Source organism: Tursiops truncatus, chromosome X (assembly GCF_011762595.2).
Source record: "Tursiops truncatus isolate mTurTru1 chromosome X, mTurTru1.mat.Y, whole genome shotgun sequence".
NCBI classification, from domain to species: Eukaryota; Metazoa; Chordata; class Mammalia; order Artiodactyla; family Delphinidae; genus Tursiops; species Tursiops truncatus.
In genome coordinates this window covers 39505178-39531395 of record NC_047055.1, presented here as the reverse complement: position 1 = coordinate 39531395, position 26218 = coordinate 39505178, and the positions used below count along the sequence as shown (strand labels likewise).

General features: G+C 35.6%; 1 protein-coding gene across 1 annotated transcript in view; it reads left to right on the top strand.

Annotated features, from left to right (window-relative positions):
* Nucleotides 1-26218, top strand: part of NRK (Nik related kinase) — a 167712-nt gene that overhangs the window by 87309 nt on the left and 54185 nt on the right. Inside the window, 7 exon segments of the mRNA XM_019949429.3 lie at nucleotides 80-205; nucleotides 3274-3384; nucleotides 4883-4973; nucleotides 7614-7744; nucleotides 9621-9675; nucleotides 13808-13886; nucleotides 14952-15127. Coding sequence (XP_019804988.2) covers nucleotides 80-205; nucleotides 3274-3384; nucleotides 4883-4973; nucleotides 7614-7744; nucleotides 9621-9675; nucleotides 13808-13886; nucleotides 14952-15127 — 769 coding nt within the window.

The following is a 26218-nucleotide window of genomic DNA, read 5'->3' as shown; positions in this document are numbered from 1 at the left end:
TTGATCTACTATAGTTTAGGGTCCCATAGTCATTGAGTGGCATAGCTTCGGAATTTTATTGTCTATTCTTATTCTACAGGATGAAGAAGAAGATCTCAGGACTGAACTCAACCTTTTGAAGAAGTACTCTTTCCACAAGAACATTGTGTCCTTCTACGGTGCATTTTTCAAGCTGAGTCCCCCTGGCCAGAGACATCAACTTTGGGTGTGTATTCAGTTACCTTGATCTTATTGCATAAGACTAAGTCTCACTTGAGGGCATAAACTTTCATAAGCTGAGATGTCATTTTTGTGCACCTACAGGAAAACTTAAGCATTCAACTGATCAAAGTAGTATGGAAAAAAAGTGCTCTGATTCCTGGATATGGGAGTGATAAAATATGGAAAAATAAATTAAGTGCCTGTCAAGGGGCTCAGGGGTAGGATGGGAGAAGACTCGAACTCTGGAAATATCTAACATATTTTTTAATAGAGTTTTGTTGCTTTTAACTTTATGTAGTTACTACATTTACTTGTAAATTAAAGGTATAGCTAAGGAGACTACCTGAGGGACCTGGGAATAATGACTGGATAAATATAGATTCTAATTCACATTTGGGAAGAGCATATGAATGCAATTTAAGTGTTTGCTAAGTATATACACTTATGTTTAAGCATAATTCCTAGAAACTGTTTTCTAAGTGGTTAGTTGACATCCTTTTCTTAGGCTTCATGCCTATAGCATCATGAATTACAAATCAATGAAGATATAAATTTTAGAGGCTAAATGAGACCCATGCTACAGTTACCAGAATTGTTGCTGCCTCCCCCTATAGGAGACGTAATCAAATCACAGGAAAATGAGCTTTGATCAACGATATCTTTATTTAAAAAGGAATATTTAGAACATAATCTGGGGTCAGTGTACACTTGCTTACATTTCGATTTCTAGTCCAAGTCAAGAGCAGCATTTTTTAAAAAAATAATGACTGAGACTTTTCAGGATCTTCAAGAGTCAAAGAAAGATTCTGTTACATTTTATGTGTGAACTTTAGGAAGCAGGATAGTGGACATAGAATGGTTTTCAACAAGGGATTGAATTGAAACAGTGGTTCTCAAACTTTAGCCTGCATCAGAATTTCATGGGGATCCTGATAAAACACACATTGCTGGGCCCCACCCACAGAGTTACTGATTCAATTGGTCTGGGGTGTTGGTCCACAAATTTGGACTTTTTAACAAGTTTACAGGTGATGTTGATGCTATTCGTCTGGGTACCACACTTCGAGAACCCTCAAATTTAGAGATCTTCGATTTAACCCTATTTTCTCCCAAATGTCCAGTTAACTAAATCCTCTATTCTCTGACAATTCCAGTTCAGATTTTATTAAATATCACTGCACATTTTTCGCGGCTACTGTTTTTATTTTTCTTTTGTGGGGGCATACAAAATTTGTCTTTTAATATATTTTTACTTACAAGTTTTTTTCCTCCTGACAGTATGGCGGTCTACTTATTAGATATGTTTCTTAGTGCTCAATTTGTTTAGTCATTCAACATCTATTCATTCGAAACCCATCGACTTGCCAGGCTTTGCTAGATGCTGAGAATACCATGGTAAGCTGAATTGACATGACCCTGGCCCACTGGAACTTAAAGTTTACTTGCAAAGACAAATATCAATCAAATAATCACACAAATAAATGTATAATTTGTCAGAAGGGAAATAACATGCTTCTGTGTGGGCAAATAACAAAGGAATCTAAGTTAAGGAATGGGAAACTCTTCCTTGAGAAACTTTTTCTTGCACTGAGATCTGAAGGATGAATAGGCACTGCATGCAAAAGTTATTTGTTGAGGTAAGAATTTTCATGGGACCATTCACACTTTCTTTCCCATGTTAATCAGAACACATAGGAAGTAAATGACTAAATAATTACCATGTATAAAATGTATGTGCCAGGCACTGTGCTTACAAAGCCAGGAAAATGAGAATGCCTTGCATTCCTTTCACAGTAGAGCTCTTCTGACTCTGGTAATACTAGCAAGATTTTCCAATGTTCATCTTAGTGAATGGCTTTAATTCATGTTTGTCGTGATTCAAAATGAGCCCCTTTTCTTCCATTACCACAGTGTATATGTTGTGCCTGTTTGATATAGTTGACATGAAAATTAACCTTTTGGGTTTATCTGTATTATTGATTTTGTTAGGCTGTTTTTCTTTTCTTCTTTTTTGGGAGAGTATACTCAGGTAAAAAACACATGATATATCAATTGTGAACAAATATAAAATAAGGGAGTAATTTTCTGAAAAGATAATCTTAGTATTCCAAAAGGAAATAAGGTAGACTTTTTGAATATTCATGATTTGGGGTTTATCCTTTTGCTTCCCTTCATCTATGGCAATAATTAACTTACCTACACTTATTTTTAAAAAAGGCATGTCTTGTTCTACTGTCAAGGTAGTATTGACATGGGCATTAATGCATAAACCTGTGCTTAAAGTTTGTGAAGTTGGTTATAATAGTTACATTCTCCTTCACATTGGTCAGCCCTCTAATTAGCTAAATAGGGAAGCAAATTTACTAGTTGGGCACCTGATTCATTAGTGGCAAAAATAAATTTCCTGAGAAATTGCATTTATTAATAAAGTAAAATCTGAATGAGATACTGTCAAAGTATTAACCTTAAAATAGATTTTCTTTAGCAGTAAAGTTATTTGGAAAAAAATGCCCTACAGTAATGGAACTGACAGTTTCCCCCTTGGAGTTGTATTTTGCCAGTTTCTTGGGGAAAATATTCTAGAATTTGAAAATAAAACAACAATTTAAAAAAATCTAGTCTTAATGTTGAAGTGTAAATTGTTTTGAGATCCTCCATATCCTGCTTCTCCACCTGCAAACTATTCCCTCAACTGTGTTTTTTGTTCTACTCCAGTCATCACTCAGACTTACCCCTGTACAAGCTTCTTTCTAAAGGCAAGTCTTATTCGGTTTTCAATAAACTGAACGTTTTTCTTTCTCAGCATATACAAACACTACCTATCCTTCAAGGCTTAGCTCAAATCCCAGGTCCTGGTTAAAAATCCCTGGTGTGGTACCTGCCTTCTCTCCCTCCACAGATCTTTGGATTTTTTCCCAGTTCTTTTTCATTCTACCAGACAATTGAGCCAGTCTTTGCAATGTCTTAGTGTCTAAACATTGCATATAAATACAAGCCATATGAACTAAAACTCTCCAGATATTTTCAGAGAATTACTTCCTAAACCTTGATACTTTGCTGGCTTCCCTGCAGATGGTGATGGAGTTATGTGCAGCAGGCTCAGTCACTGATGTAGTGAGAATGACCAGAAATCAGAGTTTGAAAGAAGATTGGATTGCTTATATCTGCCGAGAAATCCTCCAGGTGAGCATTCATATAGTCATTCTCCCCTGGTCTTGAAAAAACCTGGTGGTAATATATACAATGTACCTTATACCTGCTCATAGAGGATGATTTGAGAATTCTTAACATAACTTCTGGGTCAGGATACTGAAAAAGGCTTTAGAGAAAGCAGATTTTCAGATGATGTCCTTAAACTTTAAGGTACGCCAGCAGATGGCTAACCAGGTCCTTCCAAATCGTGGCCTTTAATGGCTCTGTCAAAGTCAGACTGTAGTGTTCAGTGGATCAGGGATATGACAACTTGGAGTATTTATTATGTTGTTATGATTTTTAAAGTTTTTTTTTTTTTAAAAAGCATAGCACTGTCATTAGAGATTAAGATAAGTTGAGAAGTCAGTGTTTTACTCAATGGCTCCAAACCATCTACAAACTGTTTTGCAGACAGATATTCTCTCTGAATAATGGCTTACTTTTAAAACGTTCCTTATTTTTAACAACAAATTGGATGAAAGTGCCAATCTTCTTGATCTACCAAACTCAAATTTTTCTTTGTGTCTTAAGTGCTTAGAGTCACCCAAGAAGGATATTAACAGAACTGAACAGCACCACTGATAAAAGATTAGAATGTCTTTCCTGTCATCTTAATTGGATTCACTTGTGGTAATAGTGTAAATATTAAGAGTGCAAACTCTGGACTGAGTTTAAATTCTGGTTCATCATGTATTAGTTGTGTGTCCTTGAGCCAATTACTTAATTTCTCCAAATCTCATTTTCCTCATCTGTAATTTGGGGTGGTATTAGCACCTTCCTTAAAGGGTTGCTATAAGGACTTAGTAATTTACTCCACGTAAAGCACTTAGCAAAGTGCTTGGCCAAGAATAAGGACCCAATAAATATTAGCTGTTTTTACTGTTACTTCTGTTATTAATCCCCAGTTTGTATCTAGAGCAATCTCACTGAAGCCAGGGCATGGGTTAGCCAGGTCAAGGGTTAGTTTTAGTGGTGAATGGTCTGGAGACAGCATGGTAAGCCAATACAAATGGCAAATGCTTTAAAATGAATTTCCATATTCCCCCAAATTCTCAGCCTACAAGGTTGACTAGAAAATATTTTGGACTAAACAAATGGTTGGATGAGGAATAGAGTAAAACAATGCGAGCTATGATATTTAAGATATCCAGGTCTTTACTCATATGGTTCGTTGGAAAAATGGAGGCTAGAAAGGACGGTAAATGGCCCAATGTATACAAACATTAATTTTTGGTGTTTTGTTTCTTTCATGGGTGTCCTGATTTATTTTCCTTTCCTTATAGCCAAAAGTAGTATGTCTGGGAACTGGTTGTGGTAATACCAGCCTAAAGAAAGAATTTTGTCTGAAAAATGCAAATCTGGGCCATTTTTCTTACCAAAAGTTTTTTCAAAAATACTAAGAAGAGTACCAGAAAAAGAGAAAAATATATACTGATGTTGCTTTTTAATATAAATGTGTATATATATATATATATGTATATATATGCAGGGCTTAGCTCATCTTCATGCACACCGTGTAATTCACCGGGACATCAAAGGTCAGAATGTGCTACTGACTCATAATGCTGAAGTAAAACTAGGTAAGTTTATTCTTGTAATACTTTAAGTGAGGCCCAAAATATCTTAATAGAGAAAAATCCTTTAAGATTACTGTGTTTTCTATCATGTCACTAACAATCCCCTCTACTTATTTAGGCCGTGTCTTCCCTGCCTGCAAAACAAGTCAAAGTTTGAAAATTTGTTTGGGAAGGGAGGTTGGGACAAGAGAAAGATGCACTTAACTGCTTCTCTGAAATCATGTAGATAAAAACAACTTTTCAAGTATAATAGGAGTTTTACATTTTGATCATTGCTTAACCCTCTAATAGATTCAGCTATTACATTTATTTTAACAATTGAATTGAGTATTTACTATGTGGAAGTTTCTGCGCCATGGACAAGGATTAAACAAAAAGACAATTCTTCCACATCACAGAGCCATATTTTCCAAAGAAAATCAAAGAACTTTTAAATGACTTAAGCACAAATTGCTTCATTGGAATTTCCCCTCAAATATTTAAAGAACTGATATCAGTTAGAAATAATGCTCCAGTAATATCCAAATCAAATTGAGAATTAGAAATCAAAATACCAAAAAGTTCCTGGCTTTCTATTCCAGGGTTCAGAATGGCATAATTTATTTGAAAAACTACACATAATGTCTCACAGGCACACAGGGGACAATATATTGCACCTTTTAAGGTTTAAAATAAATATTGTTGATTTGTTTTTAAATAATACCATATGAATAATGTCAGTACTATGTAATGGCAGATGACCTCACTGATATATACAATAGAACATAAAATCACTGGTATCAAACCCTGCATTACTTTTTAATCATATCAATTCTTGCCTACCATGTCTCTAGCATGACTTTAAAATCATTCCCATTTTTCTGCTAAATAAATATAACCAAAGAAGAGAGTTTGTTCATTCACTGAGAATGCTTTTCACTGAATATTTCTGGAAGAAGCATGAGGCAATAATTGTTCTTAAAATAAGTGAAAAGTAATTTCAAGAAAATGTACTGTGTATTTTGTGTCTACAAGCTACAAAGCTAGAAACAGAATTTTAAGACACTGTGTTAAAATTCATGAGAGTCATTTGGATCTCACATTCAAGTGTGCAGGGTAGATAGTATGTCACACAGCTACTCTGTTCACATGTGGCAGCACTACCATATATCTGGGTCAAGTTGCTGGCCAGCCCTACCATTTGCAACACAGAAGAGAAATTGTAAATACGTGAAAAGCCACTGAAAAACCTGTCACAAAGTCCATGCACTAAAGATCATGTACTTGACTCTGTAGGAGAGACCTTTTAGCACTAGAGTAAAATTTAATCAGGCTTATTATATACATAATCCTTATACATTTGGTTTTAGATTTCTTAGATCCCAGCATATTTTTAAACAACATGTTATAAGGAGAAAGTTGCAGAAACCAAACTCAATGACAGCCAAAGGGAGTAACAGAAAGGAAAGAGACTGGACAGTGATTCTGTTGCAATTGCAATTGATCAATAATCCTCATATTCTGGTACCTAGGTCTTTAAAGAAAAGGTGAATGATGCCACTGCTGGGGTCTCATCTCTACTTTTAACTTCAGCTTTTCTTTTTTCCCTTTTCTTCCATTCATCACTGTTTCTTCCAGTCTTTTCTCCTTTCATTTTCTTCTCTGAATGTCATATATCAGTTTATGGCCTTCATAGGTATTTCTTGGCCCTTAATGTTGGCCCTCAGGGATAGTGAAAATGCTGAGCTCTGATGTAACCTATTCTCAATAAAATATCTAGCTAATGAGATCGTGCAACACCCAATGATGATTTTCATATATTATGGACATTTTGTTGTTATTGTTCTTCTTAGTCCTTCCTTTAACACTGCCTTAAACTCTTAACTTTAAAAATTTTCTTTTCCTTTCCCAAGTTCTTTAAACTACTTTTCAGTCAAGGTTGTTAGCCATCCTCTAGATTCCTGGAAACCATTCTAAATTAGGAAATCTACTTCATTTTTCATCCCTGTCTTATTTTTCTGGACTAAATAACCCCAGTCTACTTTAGCCTTTTTTCTGTCTGTTTCTGAGGATACCATACTAAATATTTTCATATAATATATCCCACAGATGAATAGAAGACTGACCTTTTATAGTCTAAGCTAAGATATGGATACTGCAGTAAATATTTGCATCTGATTCAGAAGATCTGTAGAAGAACTTAAACTAAATTTTAGCATAAATTCCTTTTTCTTTATCAGTGTGGTAGGGCTTTCTAATATCACAAATGAGACTTCCTAATAAAGTACTAATAAGTTTTAGATTTCTTAGATGTTGCTTATAGTGCTGGTCTTCCTCCAGCTTGGTGGCAGGTCCAAATACTACATTTGTTATCACTTCAGAGGTTCAGGGTGTACTGATGGAACTTTATTTTTAATATTCATGGTAAACATTCAGCCAAACCTACTGTAGATTTATAATAGCACTGCTGATTCTCTTTCCAATATAAATACCAGCAAAAGCCTATTTCCCAGTGTTCCTGGAGTAGACTTCATGGTAAAGTTTGCTGGGCTGGAATGAAAATCTGTTATCCATTGTGGCTTTTGTATTGGCTTTCCAAGTTAAAGCAATAATTTATTGACCTTTTTGTTACTGATTAATTATTTTGACAAATGAATTTTGCAGTGGATTTTGGAGTGAGTGCCCAGGTGAGCAGAACTAATGGGAGGAGAAATAGCTTCATTGGGACACCATACTGGATGGCACCTGAGGTGATTGACTGTGACGAGGACCCCAGACGCTCCTATGATTACAGAGTAAGTGTAAGGATTCAGATAGTAGGAATCAAATTTTGGAAAGGACTTTTGACTTTTTATTTTAAGTTATGAAATAAAAGAATAAAAAGCAGGCAGCTCCCTTTTTATGATTCTTTTAATGTATTCTTTTTTATATCTTTATTGGAGTATAATTGCTTACAATGTTGTGTTAGTTTCTGCTGTACAACAAAGTGAATCAGCTATATGTATACATATATCCCCATATCACCTCCCTCTTGAGCCTCCCTCCCACCCTCCCTATCCTACCCCTCTAGGTCATCACAAAGCATCAAGCTGATTTCCCTATAAAAAGCAGGCAGTTGCTTCTTTCACATAGACTCTAATAAGAAATGCTAGACACTGTTCCTATATGTGGTTTAATGATGTGCATAAAAATAATATTTTCTAAGAATGTAGACAAAGTAGACCATTGGGAGTTATCCATATTTGAGGAAGAATGTCTAGTTCATATTGCTTGCAACTTCTTGGTAAAAATATTATATTATGTGGCTTTATATGGAAATTTAACTTCCAGGGACAGAGTGCTTTGTAAACTTAAAAATGAATAAATGTAAAGCCAATTATTAATCCCCACAGTAACTTAGCTCCAGAGAGAAAAAAATAATAATTTGATTACTCAGAGTAATGGAGAAAATCCTTGGCATGGTTCACCTCCAAACCACAGAAAATCAGTGGAATAGACAAATTAAGTAACAATTCATGCTGTTTATTAAAATTTCCACTGAAACTGCAATTTGGACAATATACATCTATGTACACATTTCAAAAAGCTGGTGTGGAAAGAAAACTCTCCATTTGCTATAGACTGGAAAAACCACACTCACTCTCCACATCATAAGTCATCCAAACAATTCATTGTGGTTTCGTTGTATGGAACCTAGGACTCAATACTTGAAGTTGATTAATTCAAGTTTCATCTCTTTTCCCTTTCCCTTAAATGCCCCCTGCTTGATCTGCAAGCAGACCTGATGAGAGCTTATTATAGCCCAGTACTATTAGGAGCTATGGAGACAATGGAAGTGTAATGTTCTTTAAGTGGCTTGCTGTAAAAAAAATAATGTTTTATAGCTGTACAATTTTTGGCAGTCTTCCAAGGACTTTCACCCATTTTAATTATATGTCTTTAATTTTTAGTCCCATGTAACTTAAAGAAAACTTAAACCATCACAACAACCCTTTGAAGCTAAGACATCTATAAACAGGTGTTTTAACAATTCAGTTAACTTGCTTAGGAGTCATTAAGCCAAACAGTGCACCTCTAGCCCTGTGCCCTTTCCACATTCTAAAAAACAAAGTACAGTTAATAGTAGTGAGGGTCATTTCCTAGAGCCTCCTAGAACATAATTTCCTAGAATTATAATAATTCTATCTTCAATATACTATATTCAAGGCACTGCTGAAGTGCTTATATATAGTATTTCATTTAATACTTATACTAGTTCTATGATGTGTATACCATTATCATCTCTACATAAGGTGAAATTGAGATACAAAGAGTTAAATCATTTACCTATGATCCAACTTCTTTACAGCTAGTAGTATGTGATAGGACTTCTTTACAATAAATTCCTTCTGTTATTTCAGTTAAGGTAACAATAGCAATACATCCAAGATGAATTTTCCTTACATTGAATCCCATCCCATGTCAACTGGTTGTGTAGTGTAGTACTGGCTGGTCACAGGGTCAATAAGATCTTCCTATAACATCAGTCTCTAATGAAGCCCCATTATAGAAAACCCATAAAATGGCTGTAGCATTGACATCTCCCCTCAGCCAAAGATTGTTTTGAGATTCTAAATACTATCAGTTTCCCATTTTTAAGTGACATTTTTTTGATCATCTTTTCTTTTGCAGAGTGATGTGTGGTCCGTGGGAATCACTGCTATTGAAATGGCTGAAGGGGCTCCTCGTGAGTAAAAATATTTGTTGTTTGTTCAAAGTTAGGGAAACATGTTGTACAAATCTGTCACTTGTACTAGCTAGCTTGTACTGGCTACAAAGGTGCCACACTATGTGCCAAACTATAAATGGTGGCCTTTTCCTGCTTACCGAACGCTGCAGTCAGAATGGCCAGATATGTCTATAAGAAGAGTTTGTATTTTTCTCTCTTAAGATATCTTATTTTAGGATGATTGAGTGTTGTTTCAATTTAGCCTCAATAACATTTGGCCCTGATAGCCCTAACCAAACAGAATATAAAGGCATTCAGTACATATTCACTGGTGGAACATTTAGGTTCCCAAACATTTACAGTTATACCCTGCTACTACTTCAGACTGTGACAGTTGAGAAAATCCCCCAGTAGTTCCTTTTAATTGAGCCAATCCTCAACAACATTGAGAAGTAAGTTTTTTATTTTCCTTTGGAGTCAGTCTAGCTCATCATTGGTGCCTTCCTTGCTCCTATCAGCCACTTCATTGCCCCTAATTGTTCAGAAGGCTTCATTTCCTCTTGTTTCCCCCTCCTTCCCATCATTTAAATGACCTGTCAGCATTCTGTTCTCTCAGGACACTGTTTTCTGATAGGAAAGTGAAAATAGAATGTGAACTTGTGTATAAATGATTAATAACCATCTAATGTATGACCCCATAAGCAGAGCATATTTGTTGTCCTCAATACCTAAATCCAAGGATATAAATAATAAATACATTCCTAGTATTGATGAGAAGTGAGAGAAGTGCCTGGAGTGTGTGTGTGTCAGGGGGCAGGGGTTGGAATTGCTTTGCTTCTCCCTCTCCAAGCAGATCTTGTAGGTTCCCATGTCCCTACCTGCTTCATCTGCACAGTATCTACTATATTATCACTGTGTTTCAAGGCTAATGGGAGTAGAAATAGTGGTAACAGAATTGTTAAGAATTCCTGGTGTCCCTTGGAATATCACATATCATAGAACGGGCTTGGATTAAAGCTGAGCCAGATGTGGAGATCAGGTCACTGCTGCGTCTCTGCTAGTGCCCAAAAAGCTACAAAGTACCTATATTGGGTGAGTTTTTAAATGATGGAAAAATTGTTTACTCCACATATATATAATTGAGATGAAACTGGGAAGGTACATATTATTCCTCATTATCTCATGATTATTTCTCTTTATGAAACATGCTTAAATTATATTGAGCTCCTCCACTCTTCCTCTTCCTCCTCCTCTCTTGCTCTCTTTAAATACACATATTGTATTTCATGAATATTGATGCATGTATTTGGTTAGGATGAATGACTGCATCAAGTAGTATATTATTTCTATTGTCTTTCCAAAAAGACTAGCTTTCTACATTTTGCAGATTTGTACTTTTTGATTCACCTTTTTTGGTTTCACTTTTTTATTCTAAAACAATAAATCATTGGAGAAAAGAGGCGTAATGAGCAACTCACAGAAGAAATACAGAGAGGGAGTTCTTCACAGAATACACAAATGGCAACTTTTTGCAAAAGATAGCTGAGGACCAGGAGATTCTTAACTCACAGTAGAAAATAGGACCAGCATGCCTGGATAAGTAGTCATTGGAATGGTGCAACTTTAGTCATGAACAACTTGAAATAGCCATACTGCTAAAACATTTGTCTTTCACCAGTCTCCTTTATTGCCTGGAGTATTAATTTTGGATGGAAATGGCTGTCATCAATTTAAATACAGAAATCCCCCAGGTTGTGATATTTATCATCTCACAAAGGATGGCCTTCCAAAGTGACAGTTATGTGATAATTACCTCTGAGGTCCAAATAACAAAATCCCCTTCTGCCTTTGGTGAGTCTCTCCCAGGGAAGTAAAAAGAAATAGAGAATACCTTCTCACTAAAAGGGTGCTGTAGGGACTCTCAGAGGAGAGAGAATCAGGACCCTTGCACATCAGGACTTTAAGTCCTTGGATTCTGGATAGAAATTCAAACTTGATGTGCAGTCCTTTAAACCAAGGCCAGAACATTACTAGTAGTTATTCAAACACCGGAATATCATAGGTCAATTAATATTGAATATGTGTAGTTCTTAGTTTCTTTGTTTTTTATAGAAAAGTGAATCGTTGCCTGGAGAAGCAGGACTGGATTGACAGTTTACTCCAACTCTCCTTCCTTGTCAAGGATCTACACCAGCCAATTTACCTTAATCAGAACTGTATCTTTTCCTATGTTAGCATTCTCCTTGGTGTTGTAGAGATTGTTTGTAATACTATCAGACATGCTTGTTTATAGTCCTACTTCTATTCCTTGTAGTGTCCTTCCCTTACACCCCAGATCAATCTTTACCTGAGTGTCTTTACCCCTGTCCCATCAGGAGATCCATTTCTTCAGTATTCAGAAGATTCCTTTGGATCTCAACATATTGTAGGTGTTAAACCACGTTATTTAAAATAATTCAAACTACACCCAGTTTAATGTTTCTAATCTATCAAGATATGTATTTTTAAAGTAGATTTACTACTTCAAAGGAATGAGCTTCTAATGGTGAAAATTTAGGCAACATTAGGATATATGGGGTGAAGGGGACATTAACTGGAATTCCTAAAATTAAACAATATAGGAAACCTCCACAATTGCTGTTTGACATAGTTCTTGTACCCACCCTATGCCTCATTCATTTGTGGACTTCTCCTTTCCTTTCATGAAAACTTACCCAGCCTATGCCCTAACTCTTGACACTGAAGATGTTTTTAGTTAACTGAGATGCTCAGATGTTAATAAATGACAACTGCTTAATATTGTAAAAATTTACTTACAGTATGTTTAAAGGACAGATTCTGGTGATTGATTGGACACAGTAAAGGAATGAAGAGAATCAAATATTATCTGGATGTTTTGAGCTGGGGGCTAATTTTGCCCTCATTTATATACCTGCACCTTCTATTAATTTATACCCATGTAATTGAAACGAAAGTTTGACCTTTGAACAATTGCCTTTATATTACTCTAATGAAATTACCCTGGGGAGTTTCTTTCTACTACTATGAGAGGCCAGTTCGACATTGTAATTTCTCTGGAGATGTATTTTGGGAGAGGAAGGATGCCTCTAAAGAGTTATTAATATCAAAATGTCCTCAGATGAATGGCACACTTCTAGTGTTAGATGAAATTTACACTATGGCTTTCCTTTGGGGGAATTATTGCACTGCCTGTTTTCTTTAATCAAAACACAAGAGGAAATAAGTGAAGTGAGACACATATTTAAACACTTACAGAAAATCCCAGAATTCCCAAGCCAATGAGGTAATGAAATTATATACCACATATTGGAATAGGCTTTTCTTTGTATGGCTGTGTGTCTAAAAAAAGAGAATGAAAGTCTAGTAATTTGGCACAGAATTGAGGTGCCAGATAGTTAAAATCTTATAATATCAATAGCTAATATTTATTAAGTGCTTACTCTGTGCCAGACACTTTTATATGTAGGTTGCCATTTAATCCTCATAGCAACTCTTTGAAGGAATTCTTGATATATTTCCTGTTTTTAAGATGAAGAAACCAAGGCACAGAGAGGTTAAGTAATTTGCCCAAGGTCACAAAGGTAGAATTAGGATTTGAACACAGATGATCTTACTCTAGAGGGTGTGTTCTTAATAGTTACTCTATCTACTTCTTTTCCTAGGACTGTCAGCTTCCAAAACAGATTATTCTCCTCTTTTTAGACTACTAAATCATTGTTTATATATTATTGCAAATAGTTATTAGTCTGGTTGACTTTTTCAGCCTATAATTACATATTCCAATTTTACAGCTGTAGATACCTGCAGTACAAAACACAGAAGAGTGCTTGTCTCCACCTGTATTGTTTACTTCTCTAGATATAAATTATCAATCACACATTTCAAAATTTTTATCTAGTGTAATTTATTATTATTTGTCACACCTGGCAATAGTGAAGCTTTAGGATCTTATATAATGGACTGTTTGCATTAAAATCAGCTTTCCTCTAACTACATTCTTTTGTATCTATTCCTTAGTATCTATTCAACATGATATGTGAAAGAATAGTGAGAATCCCCTCTGGAATAAGAAGTGTGTTCTGTAGTTACCCTTATTACTCATTCTAAGCTTATCTATTTTACTTTGCAGCCCTGTGTAACCTTCAGCCTTTGGAAGCCCTATTCGTTATTTTGCGAGAATCTGCTCCCAAAGTCAAATCCAGCGGATGGTAAAGATGAATGACTTAATCTCTTAAACACATTAACCTGACATTTTTATGTAGCAGAATTCATTTGGTCAGTCCTGCTTCAACATCCTTATTGGACAATATTTCCTAAAAACCAATACCTTAAGTAAGGGGGTCTAAGTGACTAGTGTTCATTAAGAGCTAGCTAGCCAATCAGAAATAATACTCTCCATAGTATATTGTGATGACATTACTGTCCTGGCATTAGTGGCATATTCAGTTATTTCTTCAGTAATGGGATGGACTAATGGAAGCCATTTGAGAAGTTTCTCACTGAGCCCAGATAGGCAGTCAGTGATTGTGATATATAGCCCAGTCTTTTTACCCATTAAACTAAACATCCAAAGACCTAGAAAAGAGGACTTGTTCTCTCAGCGTGCTACAGCCCAACTAAACTTGGGAATCTTTCTTCCTGAAGCTTTTTGATCTAGTACCTGAAGCTCTTGCTTGTCTTAGTATTTATTGCTTTCCTGGTAGAAGTGGTTACTATGATTTGATTGCAGACATTCTTCCTTGTGATTAAATTTAACCCTTCCCACAGATTCAGGCTTTCTGGTCACATCTGTTTCTGTGGGCCATTTTATAAGATTAATTAGTCATGGTACTATTAACACCCTTTTCTGGATCATTACATTGGCACCTTTATAGCTTAAAGTGCATATAGTCAAGTGAAACACTCAGGCTTCAAAGTATGACTACTGTGGGATGACCAATCTAGTCTCATGGTCTACATAAATCACATCAACCACTTAATTGCCTTCACACCACTTGACTTTTTATCATGTACATACTTCCGAACTCATTGAAGTTTCTACTATTATTTGGGTAGAAAATGCCATTGACTCTGGCCTCTTCAGAGGTTTGAATGGCATTGCTGTGTAATGTATATTGTCAAACTGCAGAATATTTGGCTATTGAAAAGACTATTAATAGCTAGAGACAACTCTCTTCAAAAATACAACCTTCAGAGTGGCATGTGGGTGGAGGTGGGAGGAGGTGTGGCAGGCCTGAGAATGCTCTTTTATCTCTTTGACTCATTTCTTTTAGGTCCCGCAAGTTCCATAATTTCATGGAAAAGTGCATGATAAAAAATTTCTTATTTCGTCCTACTTCTGCAAACATGCTTCATCACCCATTTGTTCGGAATATAAAAAATGAAGGGCATGTTGTTGAGTCATTAAAGAAGCACCTTACTGGAATCATTAAAAAGAGACAGAAAAAAGGTAGAATATGTGAATCTTCATTTTACTGGAATAAATATTCAAATGAGAGCAAAATTTATTAAATTTTTTCAGAAAAAAATATTTAAGAATTAGGTTGAAAGTAAAAATTCTGAGACCACTGATATTTAGTTTTTCCACTAATATGCCATATGCATTTAATTCATTGTCTCTTACCTGATCATATATATATACATAAGATTATAATTTTTTGTCAGTTACAACTGGCACGTGTTCATATTTACAAAGACTTTGAAGGCCTCCAGAAGAATTTTGTGATATGCCAATTTCATTTTAAGAAAACTCCTAACTGAAGAAATAAAATTTTAAAAAAGATAACAAAATCTATATCTTATTATTCTTTTTTGGCTAATATGTTAATTAACTCCAATGAGATAAATGGATTTGTAATTATCCATTTTCTGACTACTAATTTTGAAGTAATATCAGTGTACCATACAAAGTTGATTTTATGTACGAATCTCCAACTTTAAGATGAAATTAAAGGAACACATTTATGCAAATAAAAGTAAGCTTCTAGATTTTAATGTCAAAAATGGCAGGATGAATGTTCATCAAACCCAGAGGAAATTACTTAGGAAGTTCTAACTTTATAGGCTGTATACCATATTCCGCATTTAACTTAGGGCACCATAGGCAGGGTTGAGTGGTAATGGAATAGCAAGGGGGGAGCCTGAAAAAGATAGCAGGCATTCTCAGATTCACTCTAAGATTGATTGCAGTGAGCTCCTTCCATCTACATAAATATACATATCTTATTTTGGAGTGAGAAGCAGAAGGAATTAATTTATTTACCCATGGTGGAGAATTTATTGGACCAGCAACACAGAAGCCGACCAGTCACAAATGGATACAGGAAGACCACACATCTAGTTGAGAATTCGCTAATTACCAGAGCTGCAAGATTTTCAAAATGTAACCTGCAGGAAAAGACACGATTATATGGAGATTACATGGAAGATGTAAATATAGTTGTCCTAAACTCTTTTTTTTTTAATGTCTTTATTGGAGTATCATTGCTTTAAAATATTCTGGTAGTTTCTTCTATATAACAAAGTGAATCAGCTATATGTAGACTTATATCCCCTCCCTCTTGTGTCTCCCTCCAACCCTCCCTATCCCACCCCTCTAAGTGGTCACAAAGCACCGAGCTGATCTCCCTGTGCTATGGGGCGGCTTCCCACTAGCTATCTAATTGACATTTGATAGTGTATATATGTCAATGCTATTCTCTGACTTCGTCCCAGCTTACCCTTCCCCCTCCCTGTGTCTCAAATCCATTCTCTATGTCTGCATCTTTATTCCTGTCCTAACCCTAGGTTCTTAAGACCTTTTTTTGTTTTAGATTCCATATATATGTGTTAGCATACGGTATTTGTTTTTCTCTTTCTGACTTACTTCACTCTGTATGACAGTCTCTAGGTCCATCCACCTCACTACAAATAACTCAATTTCGTATCTTTTTATGGCTCAGTAATATTGCATTGTATACATGTGCCACATCTTCTTTATCCATTCATCTGTCGATGGACACTTAGGTTGTTTCCATGTCCTGGCTATTGTAAATAGAGCTGCAGTGAACATTGTGGTCCATGACTCTTTTTGAATTATGGTTTTCTCAGGGTATATGCCCAGTAGTGGAATTGCTGGGTCGTATGGTAGTTCTACTTTTAGATTTTTAAGGAACCTCAATACTGTTCTCCATAGTGGCTGTATCAATTTACATTCCCACCAACAGTGCAAGAGTGTTCCTTGCTGGTTTCCTCTCCAGCATTTATTGTTTGTAGATTTGTTGATGATGGCCATTCTGACTGGTGTGAGGTGATACTTCAATGTAGTTTTGATTTGCATTTCTCTAAGGATTAGTGATGTTGAGCATCCTTTCATGTGTTTGTTGGCAATCTGTATATCTTCTTTGGAGAAATGTCTATTTAGGTCTTCTGCCCATTTTTGGATTGGGTTTTTTGTTTTTTTCATATTGAGCTGCATGAGCTGCCTGTATATTTAGGAGATTAATTCTTTGTCAGTTGCTTCATTTGCAAATATATTCTCCCATTCTGAGGGCTGTCTTTTCGTCTTGTTTATGGTTTCCTTTGTTGTGCAAAAGCTTTTACGTTTCATTAGGTCCCATTTGTTTATTTTTGTTTTTATTTCCATTTCTCTAGGAAGTGGGTCAAAAAGGATCTTGCTATGAATTATGTCATAGAGTGTTCTGTCTATGTTTTCCTCTAAGAGTTTTATAGTGTCTGGCCTTACATTTAGGTCTTTAATCCATTTCATTTTTGTGCATAGTGTTAGGGAGTGTTCTAATTTCATCCTTTTATATGTAGCTGTCCAGTTTTTCCAGCACACTTACTTAAGAGGCTGTCTTTTCTCCATTGTATATTCTTGCCTCCTTTATCAAACATAAGGTGACCATATGTGTGTGGGTTTACCTCTGGGCTTTCTATCCTGTTCCATTGATCTATCTTTCTGTTTTTGTGCCAGTGCCATACTGTCTTCATTACTGTAACTTTGTAGTATAGTCTGAAGTCTGGGAGCTTGATTCCTCCAGCTCCGTTTTTCTTTCTCAAGATTGCTTTAGCTATTTGGGCTCTTTTTGGTTTCCATACAAATTGTGAAAATTTTTGTTCTAGTTCTATGAAAAATGCCATTGGTAGTTTGATAGGGATTGCACTGAATCTGTAGATTGCTTTGGGTAGTAGATTCATTTTCACAATGTTGATTCTTCCAATCCAAGAACATGGTATATCTCTCCATCTGTTTGTATCGTCTTTAATTTCCTTCATCAGTGTTTTATAATTTTCTGCATACAGGTCTTTTGTCTCCTTAGGTAGGTTTATTCCTAGGTATTTTATTCTTTTTGTTGCAATGGTAAATGGGAGTGTTTCCTTAATTTCTCTTTCAGAGTTTTCATCATTAGTGTATAGGAATGCAAGAGATTTCTGTGCATTATTCTGTATCCTGCTAGTGTACCAAATTCATTGATTAGCTCTAGTGGTTTTCTGATAGAGTCTTTAGGACTGTCTATGTATAGTATCATGTCATCTGCAAAGAGTAACAGCTTTACTTCTTCTTTTCCAATTTGAATTCATTTTATTTCTTTTCTTGTCTGATTTCTGTGGCTAAAACTTCCAAAACTATGTTGAATAATAGTGGTGAAAGTGGGAAACCTTGTCTTGTTCCCGATCTTAGTGGAAATGGTTTCAGTTTTTCACCATTGAGAACAATGTTGGCTGTGGGTTTGTCATATATGGCCTTTATTATGTTGAGGTAAGTTCCCTCTCTGACTACTTTCTGGAGGATTTTTATCTTAAATGTTGTTGAATTTTGTCGAAAACTTTTTTGCATCTATTGAGATGATCATATGGTTTTTATCCTTCAATTTTTTAATATGGTGTTTCACATTGATTGATTTGCGTATATTGAAAAAATCCTTGCATCCCTGGTATAAACCCTACTTGATCATCGTGTATGATCCTTTTAATGTACTGTTGGATTCTGTTTGCTAGTATTTTGTTGAGGATTTTTGCATCTATGTTCATCAGTGATATTGGCCTGTAGTTTTCTTTCTTTGTTTGTGACATCTTTGTCTGGTTTTGGTATCAGGGTGATGGTGGCCTCATAGAATGAGTTTGGGAGTGTTCCTCCCCCTTCTATGTTTTGGAAGTGTTTGAGAAAGATAGGTGATAACTCTTCTCTAAATGTTTGATAGAATTTGGCTTTGAAGCCATCTGGTCCTTGGCTTTTGTTTGTTGGAAGATATTTAATCACAGTTTCAATTTCAGTGCTTGTGATTGGTCTGTTTATATTTTCTATTTCTTCCTGGTTCAGGCTCAGGAGGTTGTGCTTTTCTAGGAATTTGTCCGTTTCTTTCAGGTTGTCCATTTTTTTTGGCATATACTTGCTTGTGTTAATCTCTCATGATCCTTTGTATTTCTGCAGTGTCTGTTGTTATTTCTCCAGTGTCATTTCTAATTCTGTTAATTTTTGTCTTCTCCCTTTTTTTCTTGATGAGTCTTGCTAGTGGTTTATCAATTTTGTTTGTCTTCTCAAAGAACCAGCTTTTAGTTTTATTGATCTTTGCTATCATTTTCTTCATTTGTTTATCATTTATTTCTGATCTGATCTTTATGATTTCTTTCCTTCTGCTAACTTTGGGTTGTTTTCTTGTTGTTTTTGCTGTTCTTTCTGTAATTGCTTTTGGTGTAAGGTTAGGTTGTTTCTTTGAGATTTTTCTCATTTCTTGAGGTAGGTTTTTATTGCTATAAACTTCCCTCTTAGAACTGCTTTTGCTGCATCCCATAGGTTTTGGGTCACTGTGTTTTCATTGTCATCTGTTTCTAGGTATTTTTTGATTTCCTCTTTGATTTCTTCAAGTGATCTCTTGGTTATTTAGTAGCATATTGTTTAGCCTCCATGTGTTTGTATTTTTTACAGATTCTTTCCTGTAATGGGTATCTAGTTTCATAGCGTTGTCGTCAGAAAAGATACTTGATACAATTTCAAGTTTCGTAAATTTATCAAGGCTTCATTTGTGGCCCAAGATATGATCTATCCTGGAAGATGTTCCATGAGCGCTTGAGAAGAAAGTGTATTCTGTTGTTTTTGGATGGACTGTCCTATACATATCAATTAAGTCCATCTTGTTTAATGTATCATTTAAAGCTTGTGTTTCCTTATTTAGATTCATTTGGATGATCTGTCCATTGGTGAAAGTGGGGTGTTAATGACCCCTACTATGATTGTGTTACTGTTGATTTCCCCTTTTATGGCTGTTAGCATTTGCCTTATGCATTGAGGTGCTCCTATGTTGGGTGCATAAATATTTACAATTGTTATATCTTCTTTTTGGATTCATCCCTTGATCATTATGTAGTGTCCTTCTTTGTCACTTGTAATAGTCTTTATTTTAAATTCTATTTCGTCTGATATGAGAATTGATACTCCAGCTTTCTTTTGATTTCCATTTGCATGGAATATCTTTTTCCATACCCTCATTTTCAGTCTATATTTGTCCCTAAGTCTGAAGTAGGTCTCTTGTAGACAGCATATGCACACGTATTTTCTTTGTATCCATTCAGCCAGTGTGTGTCTTTTGGTTGGATCATTTAACCCATTTACGTTTAAGGTAATTATCGATATATATGTTTCTATTAACATTTTCTTAATTGTTTTGTGTTTGTTTTTGTAGGTCTTTTCCTTCTCTTGTGTTTCCTGCCTAGAGATGTTCCTTTAGCATTTGTTGTAAAGCTGGTTTGGTGGTGCTGAATTCTCTTAACTTTTGCTTGTCTGTAAGGTTTTAATTTCCTGTTGAATCTGAATGAGATCCTTGCTGGGGAGAGTAATCTTGGTTGTAGGTTTTTTTCTTTCATCACTTAAATATGTCCTGCCACTCCCTTCGGGCTTGTAGAGTTTCTGCTGCAAGATCAGATGTTAACCATATGGGGATCCCTTGTATGTTATTTGTTGCTTTTCCCTTGCTGGGTTTAATTTTTTTTTTTGTATTTAATTTTTGATAGTTTGACTAATATGTGTCTTGACGTGTTTCACCTTGGATTTATCCTGTATGGGACTCTCTGTGCTTGTGGACTTGATTGACTATTTCCTTTCCCATATTAGGGAATTTTTCCAGTATAATCTCTCCAAATATGTTCTCAGTGCCTTTTTTTCTCTGTTCTTCTTTTGGGACCCCTATAATTCGAATGTTGGTGCATTTAATGTTGTCCCAGAAGTCTCTGAGACTGTCCTCAATTCTTTTCATTCTTTTTTCTTTATCCTGCTCTGCAGTGGTCATTTCCACTATTTTATGTTCCAGGTCCTTTATCCGTTCTTCTGTCTCAGTTTTTCTGCTATTGATTCCTTATAGAGAATTTTTAATTTCATTTATTGTGTTGTTCATCACTGTTTGCCTGCTCTTTAGTTCTTCTAGGTCCTTGTTAAATGTTTCTTGTATATATTTTTTTCATGGTTTCTAAAAATTTATTTCAGTTTTCAGTATTTAAACTAGACTTTGTGTAAACCCTCCCCAACCTCCTCTTAATGAGTTTGGATTGTTTAAATCTCAATGCATAGACTTGATTTCCCCTGAGCATAAGCAGGTACAGAACTTATTCTCATTCTCTCAGAATAAAGGTAAAATTAGGGAAAATGCATGTTGAGGTTAAACTCTGCTTCAGTTAACAACCATATAATAATATTTATACTTGCATATGAATATATGCATATATATTCATATATATGAATATATCACATTGACACTTGCTACATATTTTATGAATTAATGTAAAATATGCATTATGGTGAATTGTTACCTGCACATTCATTCCCTGGTTTCTTTTTGGTTTTTTTCTACATCTTTATTACAGTATAATTGCTTTACAATCGTGTGTTAGTTTCTGCTTTATAACAAAGTGAATCAGTTATACATATACATATGTTCCTATATCTCTTCCCTCTTGCATCTCCCTCCCTCCCACACTCCCTATTCCACCCCTCCAGGTGGTCACAAAGCACCGAGCTGATTTTCCTGTGCTATGCGACTACTTCCCACTAGGTATCTACCTTACATTTGGTAGTGTATATATGTCCATGCCTCTCTCTTGCTTTGTCACATCTCACCCTTCCCCCTCCCCATATCCTCAAGTCTGTTCTCTAGTAGGTCTGTGTCTTTATTCCTGTCTTACCCCTAGGTTCTTCATGACATTTTTTTCTTAAATTCCATATATGTGTGTTAGCATATGGTATTTGTCTTTCTCTTTCTGACATACTTCACTCTGTATGACAGACTCTAGGTCTATCCACCTCATTACAAATAGCTCAATTTTGTTTCATTTTATGGCTGAGTAATATTCCATCGTATATATGTGCCACATCTTCTTTATCCATTCATCTGATGATGGACACTTATGTTGTTTCCATCTCCGGGCTATTGTAAATAGAGCTGCAATGAACATGTTGGTACATGACTATTTTTGAATTATGGTTTGCTCAGGGTATATGCCCAGTAGTGGGATTGCTGGGTCATATGGTAGTTCTATTTGGAGTTTTTTAAGGAACCTCCATACTGTTTTCCATAGTGGCTGTACCAATTCACATTCCCACCAGCAGTACAAGAGTGTTCCCTTTTCTCCACACCCTCTCCAGCACTTATTGTTTCTAGATTTTTTTGATGATTGGCATTCTGACTGGTGTGAGATGGTATCTCATTGTAGTTTTGATTTGCATTTCTCTAATGATTAATGATGTTGAGCATTCTTTCATGTGTTTGTTGGCAGTCTGTATATCTTTTTGGAGAAATGTCTATTTAGGTCTTCTGCCCATTTTTGGAATGGGTTGTTTGTTTTTTTGTTATTGAGCTGCTTATAAATTTTGGAGATTAATCCTTTGTCAGTTGCTTCATTGGTAAATATTTTCTCCCGTTCTGAGGGTTGTCTTTTGGTCCTGTTTATGCTTTCCTTTGCTGTGCAAAAGCTTTGAAGTTTCATTAGGTCCCATTTGTTTATTTTTGTTTTTATTTCCATTTCTCTAGGAGGTGGGTCAAAAAGGACCTTGCTGTGATTTATGTCATAGAGTGTTCTCCCTATATTTTACTCTAAGAGTTTGATAGTTTCTGGCCTTACATTTAGGTCGTTAATCCATTTTTAGCTTATTTTTGTGTATGGTGTTAGGGAGTGATCTAATCTGATAGTTTTACATGTACCTGTCAAGTTTTCCCAGCACCACTTATTGAAGAGGCGATCCATTCTCCACTGTACATTCCTGCCTCCTTTATCAAAGATAAGATGACCATATGTGCGTGGGTTTACCTCTGGGCTTTCTATCCTTTTCAATTGATCTATCTTTCTGTTTTGTGCCAGTACCATACTGTCTTGATTACTGTAGCTTTGTAGTATAGACTGAAGTCTGGGAGCCTGATTCCTCCAGCTCCGTTTTTCTTTTTCTTTTTTTTTTAACATCTTTATTGGGGTATAATTGCTTTACTATGGTGTGTTAGTTTCTGCTTTATATCAAAGTGAAACAGTTATACATATACATATGTCCCATATCTCTTCCCTCTTGCATCTCCCTCCGCCCCACCCTCCTTATTCCACCCCTCCAGGTGGTCACAAAGCACCAATCCAGCTCCGTTTTTCGTTCTCAAGATTGCTTTGGCTCTTCGGGGTCTTTTGTGTTTCCATACAAATTGTGAAATTTTTTGTTCTAGTTCTGTGAAAAATGCCAGTGGTAGTTTGATGGGGATTGCATTGAATCTGTAGATTGCTTTAGGTAGTAGATTCATTTTTACAATGTTGATTCTTCCAATCCAAGAGCATGGTATATCTCTCTATCTATTTGTATCATCTTTAATTTCTTTCATCAGTGTCTTATAATTTTCTGCATACAGGTCTTTTGTCTCCTTAGGTAGGTTTATTCCTAGATATTTTATTCTTTTTTGTTGCAATGCTAAATGGGAGTGTTTTCTTGATTTCACTTTCAGATATTTCTTCATTAGTGTATAGGAATGCCAGAGATTTTGTGCATTAATTTTGTATCCTGCTACTTTACCAAATTCATTGATTAGCTCTAGTAGTTTTCTGGTAGTATCTTTAGGATTCTCTATGTATAGTATCATGTAATCTGCAAACAGTGACAGCTTTAGTTCTTCTTTTCCAATTTGGATTACTTTTATTTCCTTTTCTTCTCTGATTGCTGTGACAAAACTTCCAAAACTATGTTGAATAAGAGTACTGAGAGTGGGCAACCTTGTCTTTTTCCTGATCTTAGTGGAAATGCCTTCAGTTTTTCACCATTGAGGACGATGTTGGCTGTAGGTTTGTAATATATGGCCTTCATTATGTTGAGGATAGTTTCCTCTATGCCTACTTTCTGGAGGGTTTTTATCATAAACGGGTGTTGAATTTTGTCGAAAGCTTTCTCTGCATCTATTGAGATGATCATACGGTTTTTCTCTTTCAATTTGTTAATATTGTATATCACACTAATTGATTTGCGTATATTGAGGAATCTTTGCATTCCTGCAATAAACCCCACTGGATCATGGCGTATGATCCTTGTAATGTGCTGTTGGATTCTGTTTGCTAGTATTTTGTTGAGGATTTTTGCATCTATGTTCATCAGTGATATTGGCCTGTAGTTTTCTTTCTTTGTGACTTCCTTGTCTGGTTTTGGTATCAAGGTCATGGTGGCCTCGTTGAAAGAGTTTGAGAGTGTTCCTCCCTCTGATATATTTTGGGTGAGCTTGAGAAAGATAGGTGTTAGCTCTTCTCTAAATGTTTGATAGAATTCGCCTTAAGCCATCTGGTCCTGAGCTGTTGTTTGTTGGAAGATTTTTAATCACAGTTTCAATTTCAGTGCTTGTGATTGGTCTGTTCATATTTTCTATTTTTTCCTGATTCTGTCTTGGCAGGTTGTGCATTTCTAAGAATTTGTCCATTTCTTCCAGGTGTCCATTTTATTGGCATAGAGTTGCTTGTACTAATCTCTCATGATCTTTTGTATTTCTGCAGGGTCAGTTGTTTCTTCTCCTTTTTCATTTCTAATTCTATTGATTTGAGTCTTCTCCCTTTTTTTCTTGATGAGTCTGGCTAATGGTTTATCAATTTCGTTTATCTTCTCAAAGAACCAGCTTTTAGTTTTATTGATCTTTGCTATCATTTCCTTCATTCCTTTTTCATTTTTTTCTGATCTGATTTTTATGATTTCTTTCCTTCTGCTAACTTTGGGGTTTTTTTGTCTTTCTTTCTCTAATTGCTTTAGGTGCAAGTTTAGGTTGTTTATTCGAGATGTTTCCTGTTTCTTAAGGAAGGATTGTATTGCTATAAACTTCCCTCTTAGAACTGCTTATGCTGCATCCCATAGGTTTTGGGTCCTCATATCTCCATCGTCATTTGTTTCTAGGTATTTATTGATTTCCTCTTTGATTTTTTCAGTGATCACTTTGTTATGAAGTAGTGTATTGTTTAGCCTCCATGTGTTTGTATTTTTTACAGATCTTTTCCTGTAATTGATATCTAGTCTTATAGCGTCATGGACAGAAATGATACTTGATATATTTTCAATTTTCTTAAATTTACCAAGGCTTGATTTGTGACCCAAGATATGATCTATCCTGGAGAATGTTCCATGAGCAGTTGAGAAAAATATGCATTCTGCTCTTTTTGGATGGAATGTCCTATAATTATCAATTAAGTCCATTATGTTTAATGTATCATTTAAAGCTTGTGTTTCCTTATTTATTTTCATTTTGGATGATCTGTCCATTGGTGAAAGTGGCATGTTAAAGTCCCCTACTATGAATGTGTTACTGTCGATTTCCCCTTTTATGGCTGTTAGTATTTGCCTTATATATTGAGGTGCTCCTATGTTGGGTGCATAAATATTTACAATTGTTATACCTTCTTCTTGGATCGATCCCTTGATCATTATATAGTGTCCTTCTTTGTCTCTTCTAATAGTCTTTATTTTAAAATCTATTTTTTCTGATATGAGAATTGCTACTCCAGCTTTCTTTTGGTTTCCATTTGCATGGAATATCTTTTCCCATCCCCTTACTTTCAGTCTGTATGTGTCTCTAGGTCTGAAGTGGGTCTCTTGTAGACAGCATATATATGGGTCTTGTTTTTGTATCCATTCAGCCAATCTGTGTCTTTTGGTGGGAGCATTTAGTCCACTTACATTTAAGGTTATTATCGATATGTATGTTCCTATTCCCATTTTCTTAATTGCTTTGGGCTTGGTATTGTAGGTCTTTTCCCTCTTTTGTGTTTCTTGCTTAGAGAAGTTTCTTTAGCATGTGTTGTAAAGCTGGTTTTGTGGTGCTGAACTCTCTCAGCTTTTGCTTCTCTGTAAAGTTTTTAATTTCTCCATCAAATCTGAATGAGATCCTTGCTGGGTAGAGTAATCTTGGTTGCAGTTTTTTCTCCTTCATCACTTTAAATATGTCCTGCCAGTCCCTTCTGGCTTGCAGAGTTTCTGCTGAAAGTTCAGCTGTTAACCTTATGGGGATTCCCTTGTGTGTTATTTGTTGTTTTTCCCTTGCTGCTTTTAATAAGTTTTCCTTGTATTTAATTT